The sequence below is a fragment of the Dipteris shenzhenensis genome, chromosome 1 (genome assembly GCF_047967505.1).
Source record: "Dipteris shenzhenensis isolate YYH24624 ecotype China chromosome 1, Dip_SZ_1.0, whole genome shotgun sequence".
NCBI classification, from domain to species: Eukaryota; Viridiplantae; Streptophyta; class Polypodiopsida; order Gleicheniales; family Dipteridaceae; genus Dipteris; species Dipteris shenzhenensis.
This window is the reverse complement of record NC_141596.1, coordinates 69719376-69737928: the sequence shown is the minus strand read 5'-3', so window position 1 is coordinate 69737928 and position 18553 is coordinate 69719376. Positions and strand designations below refer to the sequence as shown.

General features: G+C 41.9%; 1 protein-coding gene across 4 annotated transcripts in view; it reads right to left on the bottom strand.

Moving 5' to 3' along the window:
- Nucleotides 1-814: 814 nt before the first annotated feature.
- The window catches only part of SPK1 (guanyl-nucleotide exchange factor), a 207756-nt gene continuing 190017 nt past the window's right edge, over nucleotides 815-18553 (bottom strand). For 2 of the 4 annotated variants that reach the window (XM_087377784.1, XM_087377778.1), the window contains exons 26-31: nucleotides 17918-18091; nucleotides 17364-17711; nucleotides 16414-16746; nucleotides 16097-16282; nucleotides 1531-2505; nucleotides 815-1419 (exon numbers count right to left, since the gene is read on the bottom strand). In XM_087377784.1, the coding sequence (XP_087233910.1) occupies nucleotides 1165-1419; nucleotides 1531-2505; nucleotides 16097-16282; nucleotides 16414-16746; nucleotides 17364-17711; nucleotides 17918-18091 (2271 nt within the window). In that variant the 3' untranslated portion in view covers nucleotides 815-1164. The remainder of the gene's footprint in view (nucleotides 1420-1530; nucleotides 2506-16096; nucleotides 16283-16413; nucleotides 16747-17363; nucleotides 17712-17917; nucleotides 18092-18553) is intronic. The other 2 variants (XM_087377788.1, XM_087377781.1) reach the window with 1 other exon arrangement.

Genomic DNA, 18553 nt, shown 5'->3' with positions numbered 1-18553 from the left:
AGACTAGGGAGGGAGATCAAGATTACCCCACCAAGATCCAATTCTTCCACGACCACTTCTTGAGAGTATCAAAGGATGAGACCCAAATACCTAGAGGATAGACAAGTCTCACATGCATTGAGGATAGCCACTGGGCAAATGCAGGTCTCATCCCATCAATTGAGGATTGAGACAAGGAGAACCGCAAGCACACCTAGAGAATGGCAAAGTTGCTAGTTATGCACACTACAAGAGGCGGAGAGAGAAGTCTACTATGAGATGCCGGTGATACCATTGTCTGCTTCAGTAGGGGCCTGGTTTGGGCCACTCTCTCAACTGATCCACTTTCATGACCAAGTTTGCACTGGCCTCTACATGATTGAGACACGAAGACACTGAGAGATCCTACTGAGACAGGCCAAACAGTTTACTGAGACTTGCAGTAGACTGTCTCAGAGGCCAAACTGCAAGTCTCAGTAGACTGTCTCAGAGGCCAACTGTTTGAAAAACGTAAATACATCTTTCTTTCTTTCTTGCTCTCTCAAGTTACCACTTAGAAGTTATTAGATAGTACGAAAGTGGAAAAGACTCGTCACTCAAGCGTCTACACATTAGCTTTGAACTAGGTCTACAGTCTAGCTTCTGAAACTTCAAGTTCAAAGGTAAAAGGATTATGAAACGTTTCTTTCACACCATGTGAAGTGTCAGATCAATATCTCATCCCTCAACTTACAAATCCGAAGTGGCCTAGCTGAATGGAAGCTTTACTTATGCAGATTACCAAGGGCTCGAAATACTTCATAGAGCACAGCAGTGTTCCTCAACGGGAGTTGTGACATACCAACCAAGCAATGGGAACTTATACTAATAGGTAGGACTAAAAAAAAGAGATGAAATGCTGCCCTTGTGAAAAATTGATATCAGTTTCATGAATATCTATCTGGAACTTTGAACATTACAAGCCAGCACATCCTGTAACACTTGCTTTCATAACACATTTCCTTTGTATTGCCTATTGATAATCCATCCATGTGGATCTTTACACATTTTACACGCACTTCCGGTGCCCAGGTAGGAGCTGCTTCCATGAAAGAAAACATAGCTGCCCTGCATAACTCCAGGAAGGCATAAAGAATTACATCAATAGAGCGACAATTGCATATTACATGACATTCCCTTTCCATGTCACAGCTCTGAAAGGATGGCAGGAATGTAGTGGGATAATTCAGCTGTTAATGACTGAAATCCATTCACAAGCTGAGAATGAAAGTCCTGGTCCTCTTCACCAATTAATCGGGAATGGATCCTGATAGCACGTTTGCAAACTGCCATGAACTCAAGCAGAGCAGCAATAAGTTGTTGCAACTCTTGCGACCGTAGTCTTGTGGCAGGTTCTCCAGACAAAAACGCTGTGCAAACACCAAGAACCCCACTATTCACCTGCACAGAAACAGTAGGAAGACTTTATCTTCAGGAGCAAAAGTTCAAGTTCAACATGCAGAAGCTTCTCATTATCTTGCAAACTGTAGTCCACATGGGAAGCAACCTCACCTGAACTGCAACACTTCCTTGGAGAATTCTCTGCAGGCTTTGCAAGCGTGGTAGTTGATCTCCCTCTGAACTCCGTGGTTCTTCGAGCTCATTCCTAAGTGCAGCAGTCCTAGTTTCAATCATACCAATTGCATTCTCGATCGGCGAGAACTCTCTCGAATGAGACTTCACTACTAGGAGTCGATTGACAAGGGCTGGGAAGGAGCCTTCTGTTTGAAGAACTGTTCTTCGTTTCCACTGATCTTCCAAACCACCTTGGGTTTTACCATTTTTTGTGAATGGAGTATCAAAGAGGAAATGGTCAAAAACACGTGCTCGTATACTTGTTGACAAATGAGAAGCTATTCTTTCCTTTCTGCTCTCTAAGTCTTCATCTTCCATGACTGGATCCACGGAAGTAATCTGCAAATAGCATACGCCAGACTGAAGCTCATCTGCATTCACCTGACGCGAATCTGGAATAATATGAAGAGTATGATTTCCATCCAGCCTTGACTCATAAACATGACTGAGTTTCTCCATTATGTCTCCTAACCGCACATCGCGAGCTTCCCTGTATACATACTCCCTCCTGTTCAACTTTCCAAATCGTTCTCCATAGAAACCAACACGGTAGTAAGTGGCATCAATAAAAGGAATGGGACTAGACTCTTGCTCCAAAATTGCCTCATAAATTCCAGTAAGGGACGTGTGGCATTTGGCCAACTGACCAAATGCATGTCTGCTTTTGTAGACAGGAATTATTAACTCAAGAATTCCAGCACAAAAGTGGAACAGCTCTGCCTGTGAAAATAGTTTATGTGCAAGCTGAAGATATTTTACAGCAGAATCCACTGTCAGTTTAGAGGCTCCATAACCTTCCACCTCAGCTGCCAACGCCTCACCTGTGAGTACATCACTAACCATAGGGCATATTTTCCGAAGAGCATCCACATGCCCTTTCCCCCACACAGCATCATGACGTCCTACAAGTGCCTGGAACCAGCCCAAAAGACTCAGAGATTTACGCAATTTCCCACACAATCACGTAATAGTTGAATCTGTGTGTGTGTGTGTGTGCGCGCCAGGATGTATATTCGTCCTTCATGGAGATTTTCTCTTGATGTAATCTTTCGGCTTACTAGTTTTTTTCTGGGATAGCTATCTTGTAATATAAAGCATTCAAAAATTTCACTATTTTTTATATTAAAAAAAGTGTGCGTGGTGTCCTCATTCCAGACTTCTTCTTGACAGGATTTCTCACTGCCTTCAACTCTGGTTTCCTGGCCATCGATTTGGCAAGTTCTTTTGGCTATTTGGAAGATATGCTCCAGCACAAGCCTAATACTCTCTTTTTTCATGGGGTTAGATTTTGGGCACTGTAGACAATTTGGAAGCAGAGAAATCAAGTCTTCTTAGGAAGCCCACTGCTTCAGCCATAGAGTTCTGCAAAGCAGGGTTTTGTTCATATTTAATAAAAGTACTTTTCTTAGGAAAAATAAATAAATGGACTTCCAGATTTGGTCATTTCTGTATTTTGGATCACTTAGGTTGAGTGGAATTCTGGGGCTTTTGTCGATCTAGCTATATTTGTCTGTAAACGTTGAGTCTCTTGCCTCGAATTTGCTTTTTGCAAACAAACAAGTTGATATTTGCAAGAAATTGCAAAAACTTAAAGTTTCGAAAGTTATTTTGCCGACATTTTGGGGCTTAATCTACATTTGCAGCTTTTTTTGAGGCCGCATTTTCATAACTTTCGTTTGGAAATGATGGCTCGTGAACAAAGAGGAGAAGAATTTGGGATTTTGGAAAAGGATTTTGGCACAAGAAAACAAGTTGGATGAAACCAACTACTCCGTGTGCAGTTTTATGCTCTAAAATCTGTAAATGCAAATATATGCTAATGGGGATGAGCTTCTTCTTGTAGATATTACACCTATCACACCAGTCAAAGGTGGGCAACAAGCTACAAGATCACAAACTCTAAGACCTTGAACTCCCACACAAAATCAGAGGAGATGCAATTCAATGATGCATCTATACGCCAATCAAGAGATACATCATTCATGCAAGAATTCATGGTGTACATGGGAGATTCTTGAGACAACGTATGAAGCCAAGAATGAGGCAAGACTTACTTTTCTCAAGGAGCGTGAGAATTCAGAGATGCACGATGGTGACAGCATCGCTGATCATCTTACAAAGATCCACGATCATTGGGAGTAGCTTCTTAATATTGATGAAGCCATTCTTGAGAAAGAACTAGCTTCTAGGACTTTATGTGATCGCTAGATTGCCATTGAGCTACCTCACATTTTACACTCACCTTAAGGCTCACCCTCTTAAGTTTGAGGATTAAGAGAGTTTGTTGTTGCAAGAGGAACAAACAAGGAAGAACAAATCTTCATCACATGCATGGCAATCAGCAGGCATTTTCTGCCTTGACAAGGGCAAAGCCAAAAATTCAAGTGCCTTTCGATGAAAGGCTAATTTAGGACAGCAATCAATGCAACCTGATCTCATCACACCCCGATGCTATGGATAGTTGGTAAAGCTTCTCTAGACTAATCACAGAACTCCTTGTATCAAAGGGAAGTGCCCACAAGCTTTCAAACCATGAAGTTTAGCTTGGGATTTAAGACAACAAGAACCTGCAAAAGCATGCAGCAAAACAATGAGTGAAAGTTTGTACATGATTACTAAGAAAAGAAGCAGAAAGATGACACTTACTCTCAATATCTTGAGGCAATATTTTTTGCTGATTTCTCTATTGATGGCTATGGACAGCCGCCCAAGAAGAAACAAAAATGCCACTACTGTTAAAACCCATATCACTATATAAGTCAATGCAGGAAGAGATTAGCCGAAGAAAAGAAGAAAGAATCAAGTTTGGCTGTTGGTTCCTCTACTCTTGCTGCAAATAAAGCTAATGACTCAGCAAACTTTGTGCAAGATGCGTGGGAAGTTTTTATTTGCAATTATGATGCATCACATAAGCACATCCCTGGATGTGAATACAAAATGATACTGAGCTTCAAGACCCATCACCTCCAAGTGGGATTTATATAGGGCTTTGCCGGTTTCTCTAGCTCGTGAAAAGGTCACATGTGCTAATCATTCTGCCTATCCAAGAAAAGAGGATACGCCATCATATGTATTATGCCATACATACTGCTTAAAGGGAGAACATAACCTTGATGGAGATGGCAAGATGCATGGTAAAGGACAAACATCTGCCACACAAGCTCTGGCTTGAGACCATCATGTGTGCAGCACCACATGCTCTGAACCTGCCATACAAAGGTTTTGAAGACCATAACTTCATTTGAGGCCTAGTATGATACAAAGCCTAAGGTTGACTATGCAAGGACCTTTGGTAGCCTTGGTTATGTTCCTTCACCGATGAGAGGCAATTAGATGATAAGGCTGTCAAAATGCATAGTTGTGGGTTACAACAATGGCAGTAACAGATACTAATTAACCTCATCCACTTGCTGAATTCAGTACATACATAACAAGGAACTCAAAAGAGGTCCACTTCCATTAGGCACAGAGGTCCATACAAGCCAGCAACTTCTAATGGCTAATGGACAACATGTTGAGGCACAAAATCAGCCTTAAAATCAGCCCATAGCAGGCCGTGAAGTGGAGGAAGCAATACAAGAAGAATGGACAATTAGTTCCACGTTGGCTGATTCTTTGCAAGAAAGTAAGCTCTCAGCTCCTCTTCTCAGTACGGGCTGGTGCAATGAATACAAGAGAGCATGCAGATGTAGCCTATACGAGCACTCTCTATGATGCTGACGAGCCAGTTCCATTTGGAGGAGCTCAAGAAGATGGAGCATTGCCAAGAACTCATGCGACAAGAAGTGAATGCAAGTCATAAAAATAGCACATTAGATCTATTGGACCTGCCACATCAAGAAGCCCATAAGGCACTAAATGGGTATACAAAACCAAGAGAATGATGGTACTGTTGATATGTACAAGGCCAGACTTGTGGCTAAAGGCTCCAACAGAAGGGCATTGATTTCGAACAGTCCTTTGTTTCTACTTCTAGGCTGTTCAGTACCAAATGTGTGGTTGCAATGGCTGCCCATCAAGGATGGAATGTGCATCAATTGGATATAAAAACAGCCTTCTTAAAGAGGGATTTGCAAGAAGAGGTTTTTGTAAATTAGCTCATTGGTCTTGTTGGTTCTGGTCAAGAAATCAAGGTGTGTACGCTGAGAAAGCACCCTACGGTCCCAAACAAGCTCCCAAAGCTTGGTACAAGAACACCTACTTGGTCAGCCAAAATTTCAGAAACAGTCCAACTGAGAGCACATTTATGCTAAAGAGGATAATGATGCTGTACTTGTCCTCATTCTATATGTGGATGTCATGCTGCTGATTGGGAATAATGCATACATTTTGTGCAATCGGATGAAGGCATAGTATTGCTTTGGTCCAAGTACATACGGAAGCTCCTGCTTCCAAGTACATTTGGTTTTCAGGATTGCAAGCCCATTTCTATTCCAATGAAACAGAGGCTGAAGATGAGTTTATGATGGAGGAGAGCCCTAAGATATGGGTATGTACACTGTACAGCGAAGCAGTTGGATGTCTTTTCTCTTTGTGCAACACTACACCACATATTCCGTTGTTGTTTACGAGGCCAGAAAGTTTATGCACAATCCCAGTACTAAGCATTAGCAAGGAGTCCAGCATATTTTGCATTGCATTCAAACAAAAATCTTGGATTGTTTTATCCAAGGGGGGGCAGCTTGCAATTATATGCTTTCACTAATTCACGGGCTTCCCAAATGCTTGAAGCACTACCACCATTGTACTGATACACAAAGTAGGGGATTCCATGGACAATGGGAACTACACACTCTTACGATTGGCCACAATCCGACCAAGGTTTACGGGTCGGTATTAGAGAGTAAGATCAGCGGGGCAAGGGCTCTAGGGCAGGTAGGATTTCGAAGACAACACTCCACCCTAAACCACATCTTCACCCCTAAGGGCTATCATTGAGGAAGCGAGGTCTAGGCACCAAAAAGCTGTGCTTGCTCTATAGACTTCCAGAAGGCCGTCCACACTATTCCATGATCTCGTATGATCAGGAGATGAAGATGCTAGAGGTAATGATTTGGGAGGTCATGAGTCTATACGAGTCTGTCAGAGTCAGAGTTGTGCCCTAAGAGGCCTATCAGATTGGGTTGAGAGCATCATCGGATTAAAGCTGGGAAGACCGCTGTGTTGCACCGACATAGCTTCACTTACCGAGGTGAGTCAGTGGAGATAGTGCAGTCCTTCACATACTTGGGGGCAGTCTTCAGGATTACTTTTTAGGATGGTTCATGGAGCCAGGGCATGACTCACACGAGAGCAAGGATCCTTGGCCCAAGTATACAAGTAGTGCTTTCAGCGCACTTTCAGGATCCGCCATTGAAGGGCTGGCATTTTGACACCCTAGTGAGGCCGACTTCCATGTAGGTAGCCTCTTTTTGGGAGAGTGGTCTCTCGGCGATAGACTGGAGGAGATTTGAGCAGAGTTCACCATGACACCACATCAAATCGATGCTATCTTTCAAACGATGACATTCCTCCACAGACTTTGGGCCATACCCCACTAGAGACTGCCGAGTACATCATCCAAACGACTATCAGCACAACATGGTGTGAACGCGCCCACATGGTTTGCCGACCAGGATATTCAAATGGACAAGCTTTCTCCTTCTCAGTATGGCATGGATGCACCGTCCGAATTAAACCCACGAGATGAGATTAAACGTATCATGCGGTTAGTTCTTCTCCAGCTCAAACTTGGAGAGGGGGAGGGGAGGGGTACCAAATCCGCGACCACCTCTTGAGAGTATTAGGTGGTCTCATAAAGTGGTCCCAGTACCCTAGAGGACAGAGGAGTCTCCTATGCACTAAGGATTGACATTCGACAGATGCGGGTCTCGTCCCATTAGCTGTGGATTGAGGCAAGGAGAGTGGCGGGCACACCCAAAGAGCGGCGGATCTGTAGGCTATGCACTTCTATTATGAGGTACGGGGGTAATATCACTGCCTCTTTCAGGAGGGGCACGTTTCAGGAGGGGCACAGCTCTGGCCTACTTACGATTGATCCACTTCGACGACAAGGTTTGTGTTGGGCTCTATCTTATCGAGATGCGGTGGCACAGAGAGACTCCATTGAGACGGAGGTGACTGCGCCACAAGAGGCTGAGGTAGACCGAGCACATCGACATGTCACAGATTTTCTATGCTTTTGAGTAAACTCCAAGACATAGTGGGGTGGAGCAGGAGAAGCTAGCTGACATGAGGGTAGTATGGATCACCGAGGAGAGACGACACGACACGGCCGAGCCAAAGATGCAAAGAACACATACGTCATGGAGAGGGCCTAGAGCACACGGCTCTTCTTAGAAGAGACCGCAAGAGACGAGGTGTCACTCTTAACATAGCCCATAGGATACGGAGGTCGAGGAGACCATCTCCTCCACCAAAGCGAGAGACAACTTGATAGACACAGATCTGGGATATCTTTGCAGCCCACCGGAGAGCCACCACAGTTACAGGTTTCGGATTCTGAGTTTCAGTTTTTAGCTTTTGAGTTTAGTGTTTGAGTATTTGAGCTCTTTAGCTTAGCATAGCACTCAGCAAGGGCCCTAGCGCGACCTTTGCTTCAGCCCACAGAGGCTTGTATGAGTTTCTTCTCTTGATCTACATTGTACCAGAGGCCTGTGAGGCCTTGCAAGGATGTAAAAATATCTTTCTTTGTTTCTTTCTTTTCTACACCGGATAACGTTGCTGATCTGTTCACCAAGGCACTACGCAAAGAAAAGGTTTTAGCTTTTTTGCAAGCTTTAGGCTTATTTCCTTGTGGTGATTGATGGCACTATAGGAGGGATTTGTTAGATTATGAGTAGTGTTGTGAACACAGCCTTGGGGCACTTCTCCCTCCAAGTAGAAAGTCTTTCCTTCTAAGGTTACTATTAGAGTTGGTCCCGGGGTTAGTTTCCTTTGTAGACGTTATATTCCAAATTTTGGCTCTTCAGCGTAACAACTCCTACATTCTTAAATATTATTTGTTTTTGATCCCCATGCCAAACAATACACACCAAAGGAATAAACAAAGGCTGATAATAATTAAGCTCAATTGCATCCCTCCCACCTGAAGAATATACCATATTGTTATTATGCAAACTCAACAATCAGAAAATATTTCTCCCACAAAGTTTTTAATCGGGAACATAACTTTGAAGAAATTTCAATAGTACTTTATTATTGGTCTCAGTCTTTCCATCTGTTTGTCGACGAAAGACACTAGAAAATTGCTGATTTTAACCAAGATTGTGCTCTCCGGGAATTGTTGGTGATAATTAAAATGGATAGTTTTGCCAATTTCCAACTCGTGTAAAGATAAAAATGTGTTTCTTGGCTAAGATATCTATGGCTGTCCATATCACGATGCCCCTATGGGATCCTAGTAGTTCTTGTGACAAAATCCATCGATACGTGTTTCTAGGGCAGATAGGAACTGGTAGAGACTGAAGCAAACCTACCTTATGCCTCGAAAACAAATAAAACATGAAGACACATAAGCACATATATCCTTACCCATTTCATTGCCCATAAAAATACAATAGAAATTACGAAAACGTACACATCCTATGTCGCATGCATAAATACCCATCCCTCAAGTCGTACTCCTTATGTCTTCTTCACTAGTGTCAAAATCTTGCTCAATTTTGAAATAATTACACCTACCCTAAGAATCTATCTTGCCAATATCTGTATTTAGGTTCCTCACACTCTGGAATAGTATGCCATTCAACACCAAGCAACAGGATTATCATCTTTGTAACCAGCTTACATGGTTTCCAGCTCATTGTGATAATCTATGAAAAATGTATTTGCTTGTACATTACGTTTTTACTTGATAGGTTGATAGGAAATTTGCCGAACGGTTTGTGCTTTTCTATTGCTCTGGGCTGCTTCAAAACGTATTGAGCTCTTTGATTATCACTTCGAACTATAAGGTCAGCTCCCAATAAAACATAATTCCATACCTTCAGAGCATAAATAACAACCAATAGCTCAATGTCATAAACATTATCAATCAACTCTACATTTCTAACTCCCTTTCTCTGATAGGCCACAACAAGTCCATTTTGTGTCTAGAAAGAAAGGCAGTTAGAAACACCAATTCCATTCAAGTGTTTGCATCTAAATAAAAGGGATTCTCAAGATCTGCCATGGTTAAAACCGCATAAGCATTACCCTGAAAAGCTCATTTAGCTGATTTAGACGAATAAAAACTTGACAATCTTACAGTGAGATTGAATGATGGTAAAGCCATGTATGCAAATAAATAAGCGTTTGATAATAGGCACATAATCTCCAGAAAGATGACACCTCATGAACATTGGTTAGATCCTGCCATTCTCATATGCTTCTAGCTTATCTGTGCCCCTCTTAGGCACTTCCCATGAACCAATCTAGCCTAAGAGTTTCATCCCTTCTAGGAAGAAATCATTCTAAAAAATGTTTGTCGAATAAGGAATTCCCTTTCTACTCTATCATAACCCTTCACAACATCGAGCTTTACTTTTTACTTTTCCCTCCAGCCCAAGTTTAAGCCACCCTAGGCCACTAAACTATTCACCAAGATATAACTTTTCTTGAGAAATCCGTATTTGAGTTCCCTTGATAATTCTTCCAATGTGTTGGGCCTTCTTTCAGCAATAGTTTGGGCTATTAAGGCAATATATCCAATCTCCTAGTGATGTTGAGTGAACTATGGTGAGATTTGATCTAAACAAGGTGATTTGGAATCCATGGTAGGCTAAACAATGCTTTGTTAGGAAGGACGGGTGGCAAAACCCAAAGCGACATCTTAGGTGTATCGCTCTAATGTTGTCCCCTTTTCCCAAAATCTAGTATAGGCTGGCTGGTCGGCTATTTTGCAATGGGTTCAGCCCCTATAAAAGGGACCCTTTGGGGCCTCACTTGGCATGTTGGATTAGGGTTGGTCACCTCCTCGCCTTTGAGCCCCCCCATGAGTGCATCGGGAGGCTGGACCATAGGATGATAGAATGGGTCATGGGACTGCCACATGGGCAGCACATGGGCTGCCATGCAGGCAGAGATCCCTAGCAGAGGAGAGCCTCCATGGAGGGCAGATCTGGAAAAGACAATTCCAGAGGGTGTCCACAGATGGAGAGGGCAGATCTGGACAGGGTTTCCGGCAAGAGATCACTGTGTGGACAGGGCACTGATGTTAGCATGTGTAGGGACTGTTTGTAGGCATTCTAGGACCTGGAACAACGCTGAGCAGGTGTGGAACAGGCAGGGAGAAGGCGCACAGGTTCGCGGGATATTGGAAGGCCTATGGGCTGGTTTAGGGAAGACAAACAAGGCTGGAACAGCCTGGGCCAGTGGCTGGATGCCAGCTGGCCAGGCACGCCTGAAAAGCCTGCAAATGGAGCCCTGAAAGAGCATTTACAGACCACCTTCCCCACCCCCGCCCCCCCCCCCCCCCCTCTCCAATCGGCTGGTAGGGGAGATTCCCCTGCCGTAAGGGACTGGCTGGTTGGCTATTTTGCAAGGGATCTGTAGAAATTTGTTACTGAAAATCCTTATGCTTTACGTATAAACTAAAACTGTAATTAGAACCTATTAGAGCTCAAAATATCGCTATTAGAACCTATTAGAGTTCAAAATAGTACAAACCCGAGAGAAAATACTTTCCGAACTGCTACATGCTGTAGAAATTTGTTACTATGCTCTATGTATTGTCGAAAATGTAATCACAACATACATGTACTGGGACCTTGTCTAAAATAAAAAACAATTCTTACTTTTAACCGCCAAATGCTGGTCCAAGCTGCAAATTTAAATCTGAATACAGGAGTTGGTGCTCTTCAAAACATATCTCTGGCCTCTCACTCACCATTCTGAAACTGTGCTTCACAAACTGCAGTGAAAAACAGGATGGTGCTCCACCATGTAGGAAACCTATGGTGGTAAATCAAGGGAAAGAGGCTTATGCAACCAAGATTACAAGGAACGTCCAACCTTGAAAGTTCTCACATCGAAAAATGAACATAAATTCTCAACTACCAAGCCCTCACTTGTCACAAAGTAAAACTGAACTGGCATTGGAAGACAATAACTCCAAATAAAGAACATAAACAGATTCATAATGTGGTGGCTTTTGAGATCAACGAACTACCATAACTTGACACATGCCACTATCTAACTCCATCTTTACTATCATGGTTTCTTTCCTTGCCATTTCTTATAACTACTTTTAAAATTAGAGGAGTCAGGTTGACTACAGAGCTTGCAGAAGGCAGCCACAACTGCATTTAGCGGTAGAGAGCAGCTCATGATCAGACTCACAAACGGAAGGCTGCATAGGTGAATGAAGAGATCGGAACAGCAAGGAGGCCACAAACAATCTTCTTGGAGCAGAGAAAGAGGGGAGAAACAGAAATTTTGCAGACTGCACTAAAGAAGAGCGGAGAAGGCTTTGAGGGTCGTGAACAGCTCCAGTAGGAGCTGGAAAGACTGCACCAGCAAGATTGAAAGAGAAGAAGCCTGAAGAAAAGACATTCATCGCCTGATGATTGACATCTTCTCTTCATATCTCACGCGGGCTACTGTAGCCTAAAGGTTTAGGGTTTAGAGTTTAGGGTCAAGGACTATCGACTAACGGCAATGATAGCCGAAGGCACTGTTATCAAGTCTGGTGAGCTAATAAAAAGCCTATTGATCCAAAAGGACGATCAAAGAAAAGCACCGTCATGAAGGCATATTTGTGGCATAGATGCATCATGTGCTATTCAAAGGCAGAAGCCTCCGAAGAATGCACAGCAAGGTGGAAGCTCTTGGTCCAAGCCTTGTTAGAACAAAATAATCAAAGTCAACAAAGATAGCAGAGTTTTACGCTAGCTGTCTACCAAGAGGAAAATAAACTGTTATGATTGTGGCAAGCTAGGCTACATTGCCACAAATTGCACCGGCAAACCGAAGGCCGAGCATGGCGACTATGGCATGAAACAGTTCAAGGCACATGCAACAGAAGTACGACGTCAAAAAGAGGTGAAGCCTCACATAACATGTGTTGTGAGAGCTTGGACATCTAAAGGACATCAGTAATGCACAACTTTGATCAATCAAAGAAATTTGACTAAGATGTGTTGATAGCGGACTCATGTGCATCACAATTGTGTTGTAGATGTCATTGGCTCAATACACTTAATCCAGTCAAGGGAGCTCTTGATGTTCATCTTGGAGACAATCATCCACTTTCAGTCAAAGGAATCGATGTCATACTACTAACTAGTTCAGCTTCTGAATGCTAAGATCAAATCCTTTGTGACGTAGTTTATTTGTTGAACCAATCCCCTACTAATGCTTTATGGGATATGACACCAAAGGAACCATGGAGTGGATGTAAGACAAATGTCCAGTATCTTAGCGTTTTTTAAATCAACGATCTATGCTCGTGTCAAAGGCAGGACAGATAAATTTGATTCCAAAAGTGAGAAGTGCATCATGATTGGTATGCTGAGGAACATAAAGCTTACTTGTTATACGATCTTGCAACTCACAGAGTATTTGCTTTTGCGATGTAATCTTTGATGAGAAAGAAAAAAATCAAATGAAAGAGGAGACAAACAAGACGATGACAACGAAAGATGCAGATAAGCACACATCCACACAATGTCAAAATTTTGTTAACATGCTACCTAGCATGACTAGGGGCAATCAACAGAATGGGGGAGAATCTCCTAGACATTCTGCAAGTTCTCAGCCAAAGGATGCATCTCATGGTCAGCATAACTGAGAAACCACTCATCATTATAAATGCCAACATACGCAAAGAAGTTGGTAGATGAAGCAGAAGGCATTGTCAAGGATATGAAGCCTAGAAGACTGCAAACACTTTTTAGGAATTATGAGGCAAAAAAATCAAAGGAATGTGTTGAATGGGTCTACAATGTTAAGCACAAAGCTGACGAGAATGTTGTCAAAAGGTAAGTTTAATGGTAAAAGGATATGCTCAACAAAAGGCATTGATTATGAGGATACTTTTGCACTGGTTACAAGGATGAAGAGAAGCTAGCTTAATGTACCTCTTGCATGCATGACGGTATTATGCATGCATAATTGAAAACTACAAGAATAAGTGTATATGCAAAAGCCATAAAAATTTGTGGCAAAAGGATGTGAGCACTTAGTGTGTAGATCAAAGAAGGCACTTTACACTCTCAAGCAAGCCCCACAACCTTGGTTCAGCAAGATTGACAGATATTTTACATAGCAAGGACAAGAAATGCAAATTCTCTTACAATGGCCTTGCCATGAGCTGACTCATAAGCCCTATTGCATAACAAATATCAGGCCGTGGTGATGTCATCAAATAGATGAGCTAACCAACTGCTTGTTGGTATAATGTAGATCTGAAAAAGGAGTACTTTCCAACTTCTGCATGTTGTGTCCAGTCTCAATAGGGGTATTTGGAGGTATTGCATCTAGTATTCTGAACTGCTCCAACGTCAGGTTAGTGTACTTTGTTTGGCTCAGAAATATACTTTCCTCTGTTTGTTCTACCTCAACACCCAAAATGTAGTGCAATGATCTCAAATCTGCTTTTCAAACTGCTTGTGAAGACTGAACTTGCTTTCGTGATCATGTGATGCATCTTGGGGAGGTCGCAACTATATTTCAGGATACACATTCATGCTGAGTTCTCACTGTGTATCTTGGTCTAGTAAGAAGCAAGCAAGTGTGGCATTGTCTACAGCAAAGACTGGGTGCAAAGGATCTTGGAGGATCTTGGTGCTGTCCAAGATGTGCTACCATGATCTTTTCTGACAATGAGAGTGCCCTTGTCTTGGCAAAGAATCCAAAAGATCAAAGCACATTGACATCTACTACCATTTAATAAGACATTAGCCGGAAGAAGGAGCTGTCCAATGAGTTCACTATTTCTCCGAGGACCAGGAGGCAGATTTGTTCATAGAAGCCTTGCCTTGTGAAAAGCAGAAAATGTCTCTCTGTCATATAGAGACCATCGGATGAATGATGGGGCAGTGTTTATTTATGGGTCATTGGATGGGTCGATGTACATATGGTGGCAGATATATGTATATGTTGAATACATGGTAGAAAGTATTAGTGTAAATAGGTCCTTATGGACTTAGGACAACCCACGTTAGAGAGTTCTGTATACATTGTCATTCCATGCACTAGGAAGTCCTAGTGTGAAATTTGAATAGTCCTTATGGACTTAGGACAACCCAGGTTAAGTTTCTGTATACATTGTCATTTCATGCACTCAAACTTTTGCATTTTTACCTCAATGCTCAATTTGCATAATTCTTTTGGACTTGAATCTATTGCACCTAGGGAATGCAATACGATTCTTGGATTATCTTGCCTCCTTCACTGCAATTTGTATGTGTGAGCTTCATAAATAGTAATTGAGCTGATTGACAGATTGGAGATACTGGGTTGCACTAGCAGATCAATAGAGTATCTCATCTTTGGAGTCCTGAGCTTGGAAGTGATTTGTAGCAGTGCTCACAAGGAAACAATGGCTTTGTTGACTGAAAAACGTTTACATAAAGTCAGTTTCTTGCTAGCTTTAAATAGCATCAGAAGGATCTACAACAATATTTTAATTTCCTATTGTCTTATTTGGACAATCTGCAGCAACATTTGTTGAGAAATCTCCATATTTGACAAATTTCAGGTTTTTAATGTTAAAGAGATTCTAAAGGTTCTATCCAGACTCTGGTTATTTTATGACCTGTATAACTGAAATAAAGAAGCATTCTACAGTTAAGAATCCTGGTAGGTGGAGTCTTCATCCACCACCCATCCTGCGAAACTTTCTTTATTCGATCTTCCTCAAAACCGTACCTCAGATGGAATCTGTGTATGTGATTTGGCTTTTTGACAATCAATTCAGTTTCAGATATGTGTTTGTCTTTTGGAAACCATGGTTATACAGGCAACCTTCTGACAGGTACCGTTATCCATGGCCAAGGAGTGAGTTCAAGAGCCTCACTCTAAAGACCATTAATCAGTTACATTGGACAAGTTGGCTCCGTTATGCCTGCATGTTTCTTCGAAGTTAACAGTAGCTTGTTGCTACATGAGAAGATGTAATCATTCAAATAAGAGGTGCAGCTAGCTAGCGCTACACAGAATGGAATATACAGACTTATATTCCGCTTCTCTTTCAAGGTGGGCCAGCATAAACATACTGCTGCAGTTATCTAGACTTGTATTCCGTTTCTCTCCCAAGGTCATACAGAGCTTTAGAAGCAACATTGCCATAATGATTTCAAATTTCACCACAATATAACAAATGAAACAGCAAAACTATAACATTCATAGTATAATGTTCAAATGAAACCAACCAGTTAACAGAAGCATCCACTAATCCACTGTTGATGTCTGGGATCGAATAGCAGACATAGATCATTTTCTTGCAATCTTTTCAATTTTGCAAATTGACCTGACTTGAGATCTTCAAAAAATTTTACAAAACAGAGTTTCAGATTCCTACCTGCATGATCACACCTGCAACTGCCACTGCACATTGGGCAGCTTCTGCCCATGATTGCATCTCTTGATGTGCATCACACAAATGGAGAAGCCACATTATATGCAAATCTGGCACATGAGCATATGCCCATGCAAGGCTATGAAAACTTTCTGCTGCAGCATACTTGTCAACTGAGAGCATGGGTGCCTTTCAAGTCAGGAATAAACAAGTAAGGTTGATGCATAATTACTTGTCCCCAGGAGCTAACAGTTCAAAGCAAACTTATAACTAACTGCAATGCCTGTTCACAGGCAAAAAATGAAGAACGTTTACCATACCAAAAGAGCATGCTCAATGCCAGCAGCAAGAGCACGAATCAATGTCATCGAGACCTCCCGAACTTCCATCCATTGCCATCGATTCTCTCTTGAGCCTTCAATTACTGCATCCAATGCCTTTACACTGATACCACACTCTCTTAACAAGTCATGGCTGATGTCTTCTTGTGCAACCTCCTCAAGAGATTTTTTCAGACGTCGTGCCTCCCCAGTCTCTTCAAGAAAACCATCAGCCCTCATCTGTGTAACTTGAATTTCTGACATCAACTCAGAGAGTGTGATGGTCAACATCACTCGTAACCTTGCTGTACTCTGAAAATTATAGAAGGAATTCTGCAGAAAAAGAACAAAAATTATAGCCCAGATTGAAATAGCAAATCAGAGTTATCTGTTCACATCCTTGAAAAATTGTTATGTTTAACCAAAGTATTTCTCTAAGAACATCATAATATGCAGTTCACACAACCTGTCTAACAACATAGCATCAAACTCTTAGTTGACCTTTCTATCTGGTTATCAGAGACTAACAAAATGATTCCTATTAACACTGAGTTTGTCTTCTTGAATCCTCAGGTTCCCCAAAAGCATATCTCATTGTGGATTAATCATCAGAGATTGCCATGTACCATTCACATTGCACTGTCAATAGCAGAAAACAATTTTAAACATCTACTTAAGTCTTAATCTTAGATTTGCAAGCCACTTTGTTTAACGCCACAGTCCAATTGTTCTATCATTCAATTATGAAACTAGTCAGGCAGTCCTCTGAATCAACAAGGTTTATTGGAAATTTAATTGCCTTTTTGTCACCATATATTGCTTATACATTTAATGCAGGAAAGAAGTCGAAATAAAGCAACTGCCTCATGCAAAATACACAATCACCATGTTGCCGCCTAGCGCTCTTGAATTTTCTTAACCACCAGCCAATGAAAGATTAAGAAGCTCACCCGAAGCAATATTTGAAGCCCAACAACTGCTCTTTTACGAATTGAGTCATTCCTGAAAACTGCAAGACGCAGCAAATGAAATGCAACTTGCTTTAAAAAACGGTCATTCTCACGGACCATTAGGGTTCCTCCATGGCGGTTAAAAAGATTATTAAACACTGGGAAAAAAGCTTTCCAAAATATTAGAGGCTGGTTCCGTGAAAGATATCCCATGATGATTGCAGTGACACAATCAAGCTTCAAATAATCTGTTGCGATACTGTGGTCTGATGCCGCTTCCGAGAACTTCTCAAGTATCTCCAATACTTGCAGACTAACAGCTGCACTTAAATTCTCCTCCCACAGTTCCTGAATGATACAGATACCCAAGCTCTAGTTTTAGAATAAAGTAATTCTCCGAAAAATAGATAAGAGATAAGAGGGAGAGAATCATCAACCCCCGAATTTCCTGCAATGCACCCCCCCCCCCCTCCAAAAAAAAAGAAAACAAAACAGAACACACACAAAGAAAGACCCAAAAGACAAAACAAAACAAAAAACAAAAAGGGCATTACTAGCTTCTGACGCAAGATCGGGTGCAGACTTTCACGTAGGGCTCGACTTGATGTACCCATCCGTGATGAGTGCGCTTGTGCCAAAGCCTCACGCAAAGAATATGGTTGGCTTGGCGAACTTATCTGCGGGCTTAATCTCTGCCATATGTACCCATTCTCCGGTGTTCCCTGAGGCTGTAAGGCACGCCTAAGTTCTCTCTCTCTCTCTCTCTCACACACACACACACACACTTGTTTTTTGGTAATATCCCTCTCTCTCACACACACCTTTTTTTTTTGGTGAAACCAGTAACTATAAAATTAACATGAAATCAATGTACATGACATTAGACTCCAAAAGAGAGCCTAATGGAAGAACTCAAAAACAGTGAGAAAACACTTCAAGGCTAGTAGCATCCAAGTCCCTCGCAGCATAACTATCATATAAAGATTGCTTGAGGGACATTCTGAAGAAAGCATATGCCTGAGGAAACTGTTGTCCCATCCTAAAATGCAATCTTTGTGTCCAAATAGTCCATAGTACCCAAAAACGAGCCCAGTGCACACACACACATTTTCTTTTTAGTGAAAACTTTTGATTGATTATATTAAAAGAGTAGCAACCTCAAAACGAGGCAGCCAAAAGTACATTCTCTG